At 45.9% G+C, this 12,299-nt stretch overlaps 1 protein-coding gene across 1 annotated transcript; it reads right to left on the bottom strand.

Annotated features, from left to right (window-relative positions):
* Positions 1 to 235: 235 nt before the first annotated feature.
* GABARAPL1 (GABA type A receptor associated protein like 1) lies at positions 236 to 9,273 on the bottom strand. Its single transcript, XM_063154239.1, has 5 exons — positions 9,110 to 9,273; positions 5,431 to 5,509; positions 4,194 to 4,312; positions 2,785 to 2,846; positions 236 to 666 (listed from the first exon to the last, which is right to left on the bottom strand). Exons 1-5 carry the CDS (start codon positions 9,197 to 9,199, stop codon positions 657 to 659), a joined length of 360 nt encoding a protein of 119 aa, XP_063010309.1. The 5' UTR covers positions 9,200 to 9,273; the 3' UTR covers positions 236 to 656.
* Positions 9,274 to 12,299: the final 3,026 nt, after the last annotated feature.

Genomic DNA, 12,299 nt, shown 5'->3' with positions numbered 1-12,299 from the left:
TCTTACATCATGCAGGTCTAATTAAAAGTCCCACTAGTGGCATAGCAAGACACAGATAGGTGTGTATGTGACAATAGCACCAAAAATAGGAGAGATGGGACTTGTCCTGGTAGACAGGAGAGAGTAAACCTGGGGTTGTGGGAAAAAGTAGCAGCAAAAGTTCTGGCAAAGTCATCCCTTCATTTACAAGCCCACATCAGGAAGAAATGCTAGTCACCCATTTTGGACCAATCTGTGATTTTCAAATGCATCTTTATTGATAAGTTGATTAAGCTCTAGTCTGAACTTTATTTTACAAGAACCTGCAGCTAACCAACACAAAAAAATTACCATCATTACCTTGTACAATACTAGCACAAAAACAGAAATGCCACAATTCAGTTGAAAGAACTGTAAAATAACTAAATTAAATCGTAAACTCTACACTAAACAAACAGTTGTGATTAGTCCCACATGTCATTTAAACCCAGCAGCGTGAGGGGAGGACTGAACACAAAACCAAGCACCCCAAATGCCAACTCTTTCTCCCCTGAGTGTGCTTAACCACGTGCTTGGCATGAACAAGTGGGACAGCAGCAGAGAGATGCACACCATCTGCCTGTGTCTTCTCTTTTATCCCAGAAAGCCTCCTGGGTCTGTCCTCTGCTTCAGAATATTCAGAGCTTCCTAAAACAAGAGATTGATGCAGATTTGCACCCAAAGGATGTGAAGAAAGCCTGGTAGTTGAAGGAGAGTGAGTCTAAAAGAGAGGACTGAGCAGTGCAGGCAGTGCAGTTATCCAAGTTGGCAGTAGGTACAACTCATCCAAACACATTTATTCCAGATGAACACAGGATGGAACAGCAAACCTGAAGTTCAGGATGTAATACTGGGGATATTATGCCAACCACTTCATCATCTGCACCCTCATTTTCTGTCTGCATCCTCTGTGGTTCCTCCCTTCTCTCCCATTCTTCTGGTACTTCCCACCACACAGGCAGTAACCCTCCCACCCCACCACGCTGCCCTCCCTGACCTTCACATGGTTCTGCCAGTAACCCCCACCTGACACTCCCATCAGCTCTCCTGCCTCATGCACCTCCATGAAACAACAGTCAGAGAAGGCTGAAACCTGATTTCCTGTTCCCCACACTCAGAGGAGCATCCATCTTGATTTCTCATTCCTGAGGAACACAGGGAATGGTGATCTAACTTTACAAGTAAGTAAATTGAGCAAACACCTTCAACTTAATTTGGAATTCACCTGTATTCTCCATCCTGCTTCTCTCTTTCTCCCTCTTGGTCCCTCTTTTAAATGTAGGAATGTTTACAGTAATTCAGGCCTACCTCTCTGATTTTTAGTTAAGACCCCAGAATTTTCCTGAAAGTCAGCTCACTCTCCAAGACCTATTCCTTCATCATAGTTACGGCAGTAATGGGAAAATCTGCTGTTCCTGCCACTGAGAAGAAACTGCTTTGGCATGACAGCATAAGGCTTGCACAGCATCTGACACCCTCCTAAGAACAACACTGGCTTAAAACAAAATAAGAAAAAAAATCTACAGATAATCTACTCCCTTTTCCCTTCAAGTCTAAAAGAACCTCTCTTGTGGCACAGAGAGGCACTGTTACCCAATCACAAAAAGCCAGCAGAACACACGTGGCAGTGACTGATTTCCTACGCTTGTGCACGTGGTGCAAGGGCTGTACAGGGAGGAGACATGGAAGGGAAGGTGAAACCCACAGGAACTCTGCCATCTTCAAATCTGCAGAAGACTGGTACAAGGACAACACTGATAGATAATTTTCTGTGTTCACCAAAAACGAGACCACTAGTAGTTAGTTGCCTTAATGCACAGCAAGGGTGACTAAAGTTAGGTATCAGGAAAAGCAATCTCACTTGTAGGCTAGCTAGGAACTGAACAGACAATCTCAGCAGCCTCCAGGATCTTCCTCAGTGAAGTTCAGTAAGAACAAGTTTGATGAGCAGCCATGGTGGGCATGTTTGGGATACTCAGTCCTGTCTCAGAGCTGGTATGGGCTCTTGAGGTCCTTTCTAGCCCTGTGCTTACGAGTTTATCAGTTGACTACACTGAAAAGAACAAAAGGGTCATTTTTCTGTCCAGCAGTTGCAATTAAAGCAACAAAGGAAAAAAAAAATGCAGAATTTTTCCTTCCTTCCTTTCCCCAACCTTCATGTCACACAGCTGAGGAGTTCCCAGCCCTCAGAGTAAGCCCTTCTAATACTGATGGAAATGATGGGAAACACGGAACAATTCACAGGCAGTAGCTGGAGGGAGGACTGTCAGCACAGGACAGCCTTGTGTGGGCAGAGTGAAATATTTCACAGCTCACTGAATGGGGGCCATGGACAAGACAGGACAAGGTCAGTGACAATACATGGCATGCCTTCTTCATCCAATGAAAGGGTTACATGAAAATGGCCATCCTGCCCAGTCACTCTCCTGGAGCTTCACTACACTGGCTTGTCTAGCAGCCTCCAGCACTAACTACTTCCAGCTGTGGCAAGAGAAGAATTGTGAACAGTGGAGTTTCCCCACCCCCCAGTGTGGAACCTCTCCTTAGTCTTCAAGTTCACCCTGCCCCCCTACCCTGACTCCCCTCAATTTAAAAAATAATGGTGATAATTAATGCGTGGAAGCTGATGACATTGTGCATGTGGTTCACTTCCAGTTCTCTTTTTCTCTTCTCATGCATCCTCCTCCTGCCTCTCCAGCAACCCCCTCCCCGCCAATCCATTCCATCAGTCCATCCAGCCTGCATGCCTGGGGGGCTGCTGCTCACTTGCCATAGACGCTCTCGTCGCTGTAGGCCACATAGAGAAAATAGTCCTCCTCGTGGTTATCCTGCCAGGGGACAAAGGGACAAAGTGAGGAGCCAAAGCTGGGAACTCACTGCATGTGAGAAAGCTCAACCCAGAGATCATCATAACACGAGCAGGTAACTTCTCTTTCACTGCTCCTCTCCATTTGTATCGAAGGCTTCGCTTCCCAAGACCAAAGAGAACTGACCACAGCTCTGCTTCTACACACAGGCAGGACACATTTCTGTACACAGGGAATTTACTTGAAGAGCCACAGCCAGGCTGTATTGCAAGCGTGCAACAGAAACAGCTCTGACTGTTCACCAGTATCTCAGCAGTGGTGTGGTCTTAAGATTGAGAGAGAGACTTGGAAGGATTTAACAAGTCAAAAATCACCTCTAGATGGTATTTTTAGTTTTTCAGAACACTCTGACAAGTGGCTGTATTTCTAAGTCCTGTTTTACATACAAGCAATAGAGCTGATATGTTAAGTGATTACACTGACACAAAAATTCTGTGGAGTGCCAGCAACAGAGATCTGACCTCAGCTCTGGACAGTCAGACACTTTCCTTTGATGTGGTCAGATTTGGAAAGCACCCTGCCTTGTGTTATCTTTTATTATCTCCATCAGTACAGAGACTGATGAAGTATCCAGTTACTGTCAAAAAATGACAGACCAAACAAGGCTCACAGCACCACGCCAGAGCTCGTTTATTAAAACACCCAGCAGAAGGAGAAATCAAGGAGAAATCAATCCAGGCTGCAAGCCACCCATGATATAATGGCTATAGAGCTGAGAAATATGGGCTGGATATCCTGTATGTCTCTAAGATTGATCAAATAACACTGCTGAGTAGAAATAGCAGGCAGCAATGCTTGCAGCATCCTATGTAATCCTCATATGTAATCCTCACTTACACAGTATGAGCGAGGAAAAAGTAATTCTAGGCAAAGAAGAAGTGTTCCCCAAGAAAGTATTCGTAGACAGATGGATGTCCAGTGATACTGCCCCTTTTACTGGCTTTTTACTTACTTTTATTGGCCAAAAGGAAATCTCTTTCATATACACAGCAAAACCTATGTTCGCCACCCTCCCCAGCCCCAATCTGCGAAAAGGTAGTGGTTTATTTCAATACTCTGGTAAAGTAGTAGGAGCAATAGATCATTGCTGGGGCAAGTATTTGTCACAACCCTTTCAACAGCAAACAACCAGCTGAATTGATAAGGCTCCCCAGACTCCTAAGTGGGGGATGGAACTCCCCTGACCAGGTGATGGGATACAGCTCAGGGCAAGAGGGATGTTCAGGCATCTGTGACCAAGCTGAAACCACTGACACTTCTGGACACTGCTCCCGCCAAGGAAAGGCAAGAGGAGAGGGCCAGGCTTACCTCATACAGCTGGCCCATAGTAGCACTGGTGGGAGGGATGGTGTTATTGACGAAGAAGAACAAAGCATCTTCCGGCCTCAGGTGGATCCGCTTTCGGATTAAGAAGTAGAATTGACCAACTGAAGAGGAACAAAGAATGCCTTTAGATGCAGAAGGAATGTTGCAGGGGTTTTTTTGTTGTTGTTGCTGTTTATTTCTGTATTGTAACCCTAACCATGACTGTTTTCTTTTGGTGGTGGAAGTCACATACTGTATATAAAAATTAGGGGAACATGAACAATGCAGGAAAAAAGCAAGAGAAGAAAGCAGTAACTTCATGACTGTAACCACATGAGCAGCCAATCCACTCAGAGCTGGCAGTTTCTCAGGTGCACACCCCATGCCATGTCCCCTCTAAATCCACACTCCACCTACTATGGTATGAAATGCTCTACTGAGGGGAATTGGTGAGAAGACCTTTAACTAGCTTAACCTTTAAATCCTACAGATCAAAGACACCTTAGAGAATTTAGCCTTGTTGTAAATGGTTTTATCATTCCTGAAAAAAAATTCCTTACAATTTACTTGAACTATGTTGCACAAGAAAGTTTTTCACAGTCCATTAAATACTGCAAGAAGAAGAAATGCTGCTCCTTTAACTCATGTTCCTGTTCTTCTTCATGTTCTTAAATAAAAAGAGATGTAATCACACTCAAGATCATCATGACCATTCAGAAAAAAGAATTCTGTAGCTATGACTACAACTATAGGGGTGGAAAAAGGATGGGACTATTGCAAGAACTTGTCTCTTCCTGCAACAAGAGTACAGCCTCTGGCAACTCTGCAGCTAGGTCATCATTGACTGGCCATGACACTGCCCATGATACACAATTTAGTCAGTCATTGTTGTCATGGCTAGAACTCAGCTGTGACACGCTGGCTAAGCCAGTGAGATACCTCAAAAGATCTCAGAGAATTCTGCATGTTGTAACCCAGGCTATAAGGTGTAAATATAACAAGGACAGCAGATAAATGAGATGTTGAGCCTGTCTGGATATTTTCTTTGCACTGATCAGAGAGTAAAAAACACTTCTTTTCCTTCCTTTCCCCTTCATGTCTCACAGCTGAGGAGTTCCCAGCCCTCAGAGTAAGCCCTTCTAATACTGATGGAAATGATGGGAAACACAATACCCTCAGAACAAGGGTACTGTGTACCCTCTCACTGAAAATCAGGAAGAAAGCAGGTAGGCATTGTTACCTGTGAGGTCAGAAGGCACGAGATACTTTCTTTTGTCTAAGTCAGGTACTCTGGCTTTGGGTGCTTTTTCCACGATGACCTGTAAAGAGAGAAAGCAAGAAACAGATGATGAGTATCATAAACCAAAATGGTCCAAAAAGAGTCAGTGGATAAGGATATTACCATCTCATACCAGGCCTTTAGCTATATAATCTGTAATGAATACACAACATTAAAGAACACACAGGTGAGATGACTTAAAGAAGAAGAACAGGAGACAACCTAAAATCACTCCCAATAGCTGTGCTGGGAGCCCAGGCCTGCAGCAGTAAGCATGGTGAGTGAAAAAAAGAGTCCAGAACAGACATAAAAATAAACCATAATGGCTGAGGAAAAAAAATAATTAGGACACCTTGATGTTCCCAATTCAGGTTAATTTTGTGTGAAGAAGCTGTCAGGAGGCTAATACACAAACACAAGTAAGTTAAACTGTTTCCAGGTTACAGTTCCAAACTGCCTTGCACAAAATCAGCCCTACTCCCAGTAGTCCCACATCCTAATTTCTACTTTCACCAACACCAAGTGCTCTAGAATGAAGCAAAGAATTAAAGAGAAACTACAGCTCGTTGCGGAATTTTTTAAAAAATCTCCAGTTCTTCAGGAGTTATCATGTACTCTGAAATTCATATCCTTTATTATCCATATTTCACATAGCTATGGAAATTTCCTTAGTCAAGTAAAGATACAATAATTAAAACCAGCCTACCATCTGGGCAACTCGACCCATTGAGATCTCTTGACAAAAATACCAGTTTCCTTATATTCTAACACAGAAAAATACAAAGCACAGCAGCTTTGAGATCAAACAGACCAAGAGGTCTTTCGCTAAAAGATAATTTTTGTTAGCAGAGCTAGGCAAAATATTTACCTCAGAAACAGGAATTATTCCAAAGTGACCTGATCTCCTTTTCCATTGAAACCTTTGGAACTACTGTGTTTGTGCAGAAAAAAAAATGCACGTTTTTTTTGTGAGATGTATTTTTGAACGGGTAAAAGACCCATCACATTTCAATTTATGTGGCTTGCAGTTCTGCAGAAGCCATTCTGACCACCCAAATTAAATCTAAAGCTGGATTTTCTGAACTTTTTATCTTTTTAATTCCCTTAGGCTCTATACTAGTAAATACTCCACCTGAAACACTGTGGGACTAATTTCTAAGGGTTCCATGCTCCCATTGTTCTTTGGCAACCCAAGTTAGCAAATGCAACTGTTGTGTAAGAGAAAAGGTTGAATTGCTGTGGACTAAGCCTTCTTTGGAAGCAAAACGATGTTGCCCCACCAGTGAGACACCACACCAGAACAAAATGTTATTCTGAGCTTGGTGTATTTTAGCCTGGACACGGTGCTGCGCTAACCCGAATCCTTCTAGAACCAAGTGAGTGTCTGCAAAATACCTCACACCAGAGAGGTACCAATTAGGACACATTTTCCCTGTGCTCCATTTCCATGTGGCCAGCACAGCCAAACCCCCTGAAATTTCCAGGTTTGATTTTAAAATAGAAACATGGTTGCCTCAGCTACTTCAAGATTTTCAAGTACCTAAGTTAGCATAAGGCACTCAGGCTCCTTCAGGCAGTCTGAGGTAGGACATGCATTTCTGTACAAGATGCAGCTGGTAAATGCTGTGAGGGAAGGACAGTACCACAGTCTCACTGAACAGCAACAGCACTTCTCACACCTTTTACCAGCACAGCCAAACAAAGCAGTATTTAACACAGTAAACTGCAGTAGGGAGAAATCTTTAGTTCTTGCCTCCAATTAAAAAGACCTACTGACAAGCCAAACTGCTTGCTGTGACTACCCTAACTGAAGGTGGGGAGGGGGCGGGGAAGGAGGGGGCTTGTAGATTGATCATTAGATAATAAAGGAAAAGAAGTCATGCCTATGAGAACAAGGTGAGTGTTGGGGCTTATAATCCCCTAGGAAAGATTTAAATCAGATGACCACTGATTTAAGAGATGTTAGGAAACACCTCCCTCCTGCAAAGATGCACAGAAGGAATGGAGGTGCTCTGCTAATCTGACTGGCAACTGCAGTCAGTTTCCTGGATAATGCAGGTTGTCTCTTCTGAAGCACTAAACCCTTCACATACCTAAAAAACCTACAAGGAAAATCCTAAGGGCAGAATACAGAGTATCTATGTTTGAGCTGTTGCTGAGTGGTGACTGTGACAAGGCAGGGCAGTGAAATCTTATCAAAATGCTGAGATGTACCACGGCACTGCAGCGTAGGCAGCCAAAAGGATAACATCTTCAAGGATCCTGCTGTCAGGAAGGGCAGACACAGAAGTGATGTGAAGAACAGAGTGCTGCCTTCATTTCTTTGTATGCAGCTCTATCCTCTAAGAGGCTATCCCTAATAATTCATGTCTGGGCCTTGCCATGCATCATTCCAATGATCCTTAACTCCAGCACACCCTGTTATTCTGGTCCTAGTTTTCTTCACCAAGTTCTGCTGATGCCCCCCCTGTCTTGACCTCCTTTATCTCCTGCCAGACTGGGCCTCGTCCTGGGCTCCCCACAGGGTTCTTCCTGACACATTTGTCATGGCCTGCTGTGCAATCTGCCACGTTAATCCTCAATTTACACCGGCCGACCTACAGAGCCCTCATCATAAATGCCCAACCCCACACACTTCAAACTGCATGCTCATCCTATGCTATGCCAGGCCTCCCAAAACCAGAGAGAACAAAGCCACCCAAATACTGACTTCCAAACACTTTTTCAAGTCTATTTGAGGGTCCCTCCCAAGATAAAACATGCTGTTAGCCTGCAGGGAAAACATGGAGTGTAACTGTTCCCCCTCTGACATTAGTTTTACACGGTGATCCCAGTTTTTTTGAATGCAGTACACCTGTGCAGTAAATCTAGGGCAGACTTCTCCAGTGGGGAAGGAAAAAAAAGAATACTTGCAAAATGTTTATTAAAAAGGAAAAAACACTCCACACTTAATTAGATTTGTCATTTCTTTTTTTTTTCATCCCAATAATTATTCGGAATTACGAAGCCAGAAGTTTCCCACAGGCACTCCAAAGGGGCCTAAGAATGAGGAAGCAAAATTTAGCTAGATGACCTTGCATTCCAAGTGACATTTTCTCCACAGAATGATTAAACAGGAGGGCAAAAGGGCTGAGAAGTATCATGTTTTTGCTCGTGCAAAGGAAAAGAGCGAGGCTATATCGAAAAGACATGCCAAACTGAAGTAAAAATAAAAATAACAGGGACGTATGAGATGACCCGGATGCAGACCATGTTTAGTATGAAGAGCACCCGGTTAGCCCACTCACTGATCTCCATTTTCACAGAAACAAGGGTGAGCTCCTTCCCCACTCACTCCCACGCATGCCAGAAAAAGATCAGCAGCGTTCCCACTGGAGTTACTGCGGCTCCCAGGGGAAAAGGTGTATTCCACCCCCCACCCACACCGCAGCCCTCCGCGCATCATAAATAGCCCCAGCTTCGCACTAAGGAGAAAAGCAGCCGGGGATTTGAATCAGAGCAGCGAGATCACCATCATCTGCACTAAACTCATTTCTTTAGCCTTCAAAAGAAGGCGAGCAGCAGCCGACGGCCGGCACGGAAAACAAAGGCGGCCGAGCCCGGGCTCGCAGCCATGGCCGCCCTGGCAGCGCGCACTCACGGGGACTCTGTCGGGGTATTTCTTCCGGATCTTCTCCCCTTCTTTTTTCCTGTACTCGAACGGGTGGTCTTCCTTGTACTGGAACTTCATGGCGCCGGGCTGTCCCTCCGCTCGCGGTTGCGGCTGCTGCTGCTGCGCTGCCTCCGCCCCGGCCGCGCTGCGCACAGAGCTCCGCCCGGCCCCGCCGCGCTCCGGCCGCTCCCGCCCCGCGCGGAGCCGCCCGACACAGCGCCGCTCTGACGTCACGGACAGGCACCGCCCCGGCCCCCCGAGGGGTGACGTCACGCGGAGGGGCCCCCGCCGCCGAGCCGAGCCGTGACGTCACGAGAAGGTGCCCCCCCGAGCCGAGTCGCGCTCTGACGTCACGGGGAGATGCCCCCCGAGCCGAGTCGCGCTCTGACGTCACGGGGAGGCGCCGCGGTGCTCAGGATGGGGAGAGGTGAGGGCACAGGGAAGGGCGCGTCCCGTTCGTGCACAGATTTATTGCCCGGCAATGCGTAAACAAACAAACAAACAAATAAATATTTAAAAAACAAACTAATAAATATTTAAAAACTATTTTTTTTTTTTTTTAGCTTAAAGGCAGCAGAGCGCCGCCCGCCCTCCGCAGCGTGACTCAGGGTTATGAACACGGCCCCAGCCGTAGCGGGGCACCGCACCCGCCCCGGGGGGACGCGGCTCGGGGCTCCCCGGCGAGGCCCGAATGCCCCCGCTAGTCCGAGTGAATGTCACCTGCGCTCTCCGCGGCTGCCAGGTGTGACACGCACACACAAACATGATTGCTTGTTCTCGGACCGTGCCCGTGGCTGCTGGGTCGGGGCTGTTGCCTTGTTCATGGCATGTCGGTGGCAGAAAGCGTGCCATGTGATGTGTCACACCAGATGCGTGCTGCAAACAGCAGACACCTTTAGTGTCAGCAGACCTTTAGGTCTGCAGACAAGCCAAAACAACGAGCCAGTTTCGGCCCGGTTACTCAGCTGGCACATACTGTTTTTATGTGTAAAATATCTGGGTTTTTTTCCCCTAGGAGTAGATCACTCACAATTATTCACTGATCAGCAGAAGAGCAGGTATTAATGAATGGCTCAGCATGCTCAAATCAGGATAAAAATCAATTGCTGCTACTCTAGGGACAATGAGTTGGATTGTGTTTAATTATTTCTTCTTTGCATACTTTACCTACAGGAAGCCGAATTTTGCCAAGGCTGATTTTCTATCTGTGCAGGTGTTTTAGCTGTAGCAGAATATGAGTGGAACAGCCAGATGCATAAGGTGATTCTCCATGGCCCCACCAAAGGCAGAGGTAAAAGACACACATTTCCTAATTCAACCCCGTGTCTTGCCTGAGGATGAATAGGGGCAGGAAAAGGTGTGTTGGGGTGTGATTTTTCTCACCTGAATCATGACACCTACTTTTGGGTGGCTGAAGTGTGTCTGCAATAAACTCTGGCAGGTCCTTTACTTTCTGAGCTTTTATTACTGGTACCTTTTTTATACCAAATACTTTTATTTAGTATGGGGTAGTGTGACCTCCTGCTAATGGTCAGTTCCTGCAGGTGCATACCCAAATCTCCTAAGGATCAAGCAGCTCTCAGTGGGAATGCCACCAGCCAGTGTGTCCCAGCCCTCACTATTTGTGTGCCTCAGGTTTGTACAGGAAGCACCATCAACACGTTTCTGTCTGTCCTAGGACATGTAAACATTCTCCCGTGGTTGCCAGGTCAGAGGAGATCAAGGGGTGAGTCAGAAGGAAGGAATTATTTTTTGCACTCCCATAGCAAATAGCTTGGATTGAAGGAACCCCAGGGTTTTGACCCAAGGAAAATTCTGGTTTCATGGCATTAAACTTTTATATAAGGCCTGTGGTTGGCTCCTTGCTTCCTAACTGCCTGCAGCACAGCAGCTGCTGAGGTGTGCTGAAGGTCTGAAGTGATGCAGCTTCCTCAAGCACAAAAGAGAGGAAGGTTTCTATCCTGTTTCACCTAAGGCACCAACATATTCTGGCAATTAAAACAGACTGATCTCAAGCTCCTCTTTTCCTGTGAATTGAATTAAAAATTATTATTTTTATCCCCAGGACTGCTCCCAAGGCAGCTAAGGTAACATCTGGTTTTAGTTTCTCATGACAAATCAGAGAGGGTTTTTTTCCAGGTTTTTTTCCTGTTCTGATGCAAAGACCTGGCCCTGTGAGCAGATTGCTGGGTGACTTCTCCTCACTGAAGTCTCTCCCTGCCCTGCTGTGCAGCCCCAAGACTCGCTCCTCCTGCTTCCCCACTTTGTGCGGCACTGAATTCCCAGCTCTCTCCTTCAGCCTCAATAATAACAATAACGTCACTGGCAAAGCAGGCAGGAAGATGATACATGCAGAAGCAGTGACAAACACCTAAACATCTGACTTAGGGTTGTTAAAATGTCAGCCCATGGGCATGTGACAAACACCACGTTCTGCATTCGTTTGCCAGAGGGAGGAACTGGAAATGGTGTTGGCTAATTTTCCTCCCCTGGACTGCCAGCACAAAGTGCTCCTTCAATATATTGTCAAAACAATATATTTTTTCTTAACCTAGAGTATCAGCACAGCTCTGAGCACGTACTGTGCTGCTGTCTGCAGGTCATGTGGGTACACTCTACAAGGGATTTCCCAAGCGTTGCCAATGCTGCTGCCATAGGAGCAGGAGACAAAAATATTCGCACAGAGCCTGGGGGCAGGGTTTCCAGCCTCTGCCGTACAGTCCTCCTGCTCATAACTCTGGTCTCCCTTGCATATTTATTTCATTATTACCTCCCCCTGGGGAATTTATACCTCTACAGACTGATTTTTTTAAATTTTTTTTTTTTTAACTTTAAGTGTGGACTCTGCATATCAAAGTCTCTTTGGTCAGAAAATTTGTGCTTTGTGGTCTGAATGGTGATTAAACCACAGATGGCATACCTGAGGGCACTCATGCTTCTGATCTGCTTGCTGCCACCCATGGCACAGTCCCTGCCTGGTGTCTTCTGCTGTATCCCTCGTGACTGGTCACCAGTTTCTCTTGGCACTGGATCTGTAGCACCGTCAGAGCCAGTGTGGGCACATTGGTCTTGGATGAGGGCACAGGGTTAGTCACTCCCAGTAAACAATGTCTAATTGTGCAAATGTTTTCCTTTCCTCTAGGAAAGCATTCTGTATTGTGCATGCTGGGCTGCTGCC

The sequence above is a fragment of the Melospiza melodia genome, chromosome 4 (genome assembly GCF_035770615.1).
Source record: "Melospiza melodia melodia isolate bMelMel2 chromosome 4, bMelMel2.pri, whole genome shotgun sequence".
Lineage (NCBI taxonomy): Eukaryota > Metazoa > Chordata > Aves > Passeriformes > Passerellidae > Melospiza > Melospiza melodia.
Note: the sequence above shows the minus strand (reverse complement) of the source record. Positions and strands in the feature narration are given on the sequence as shown.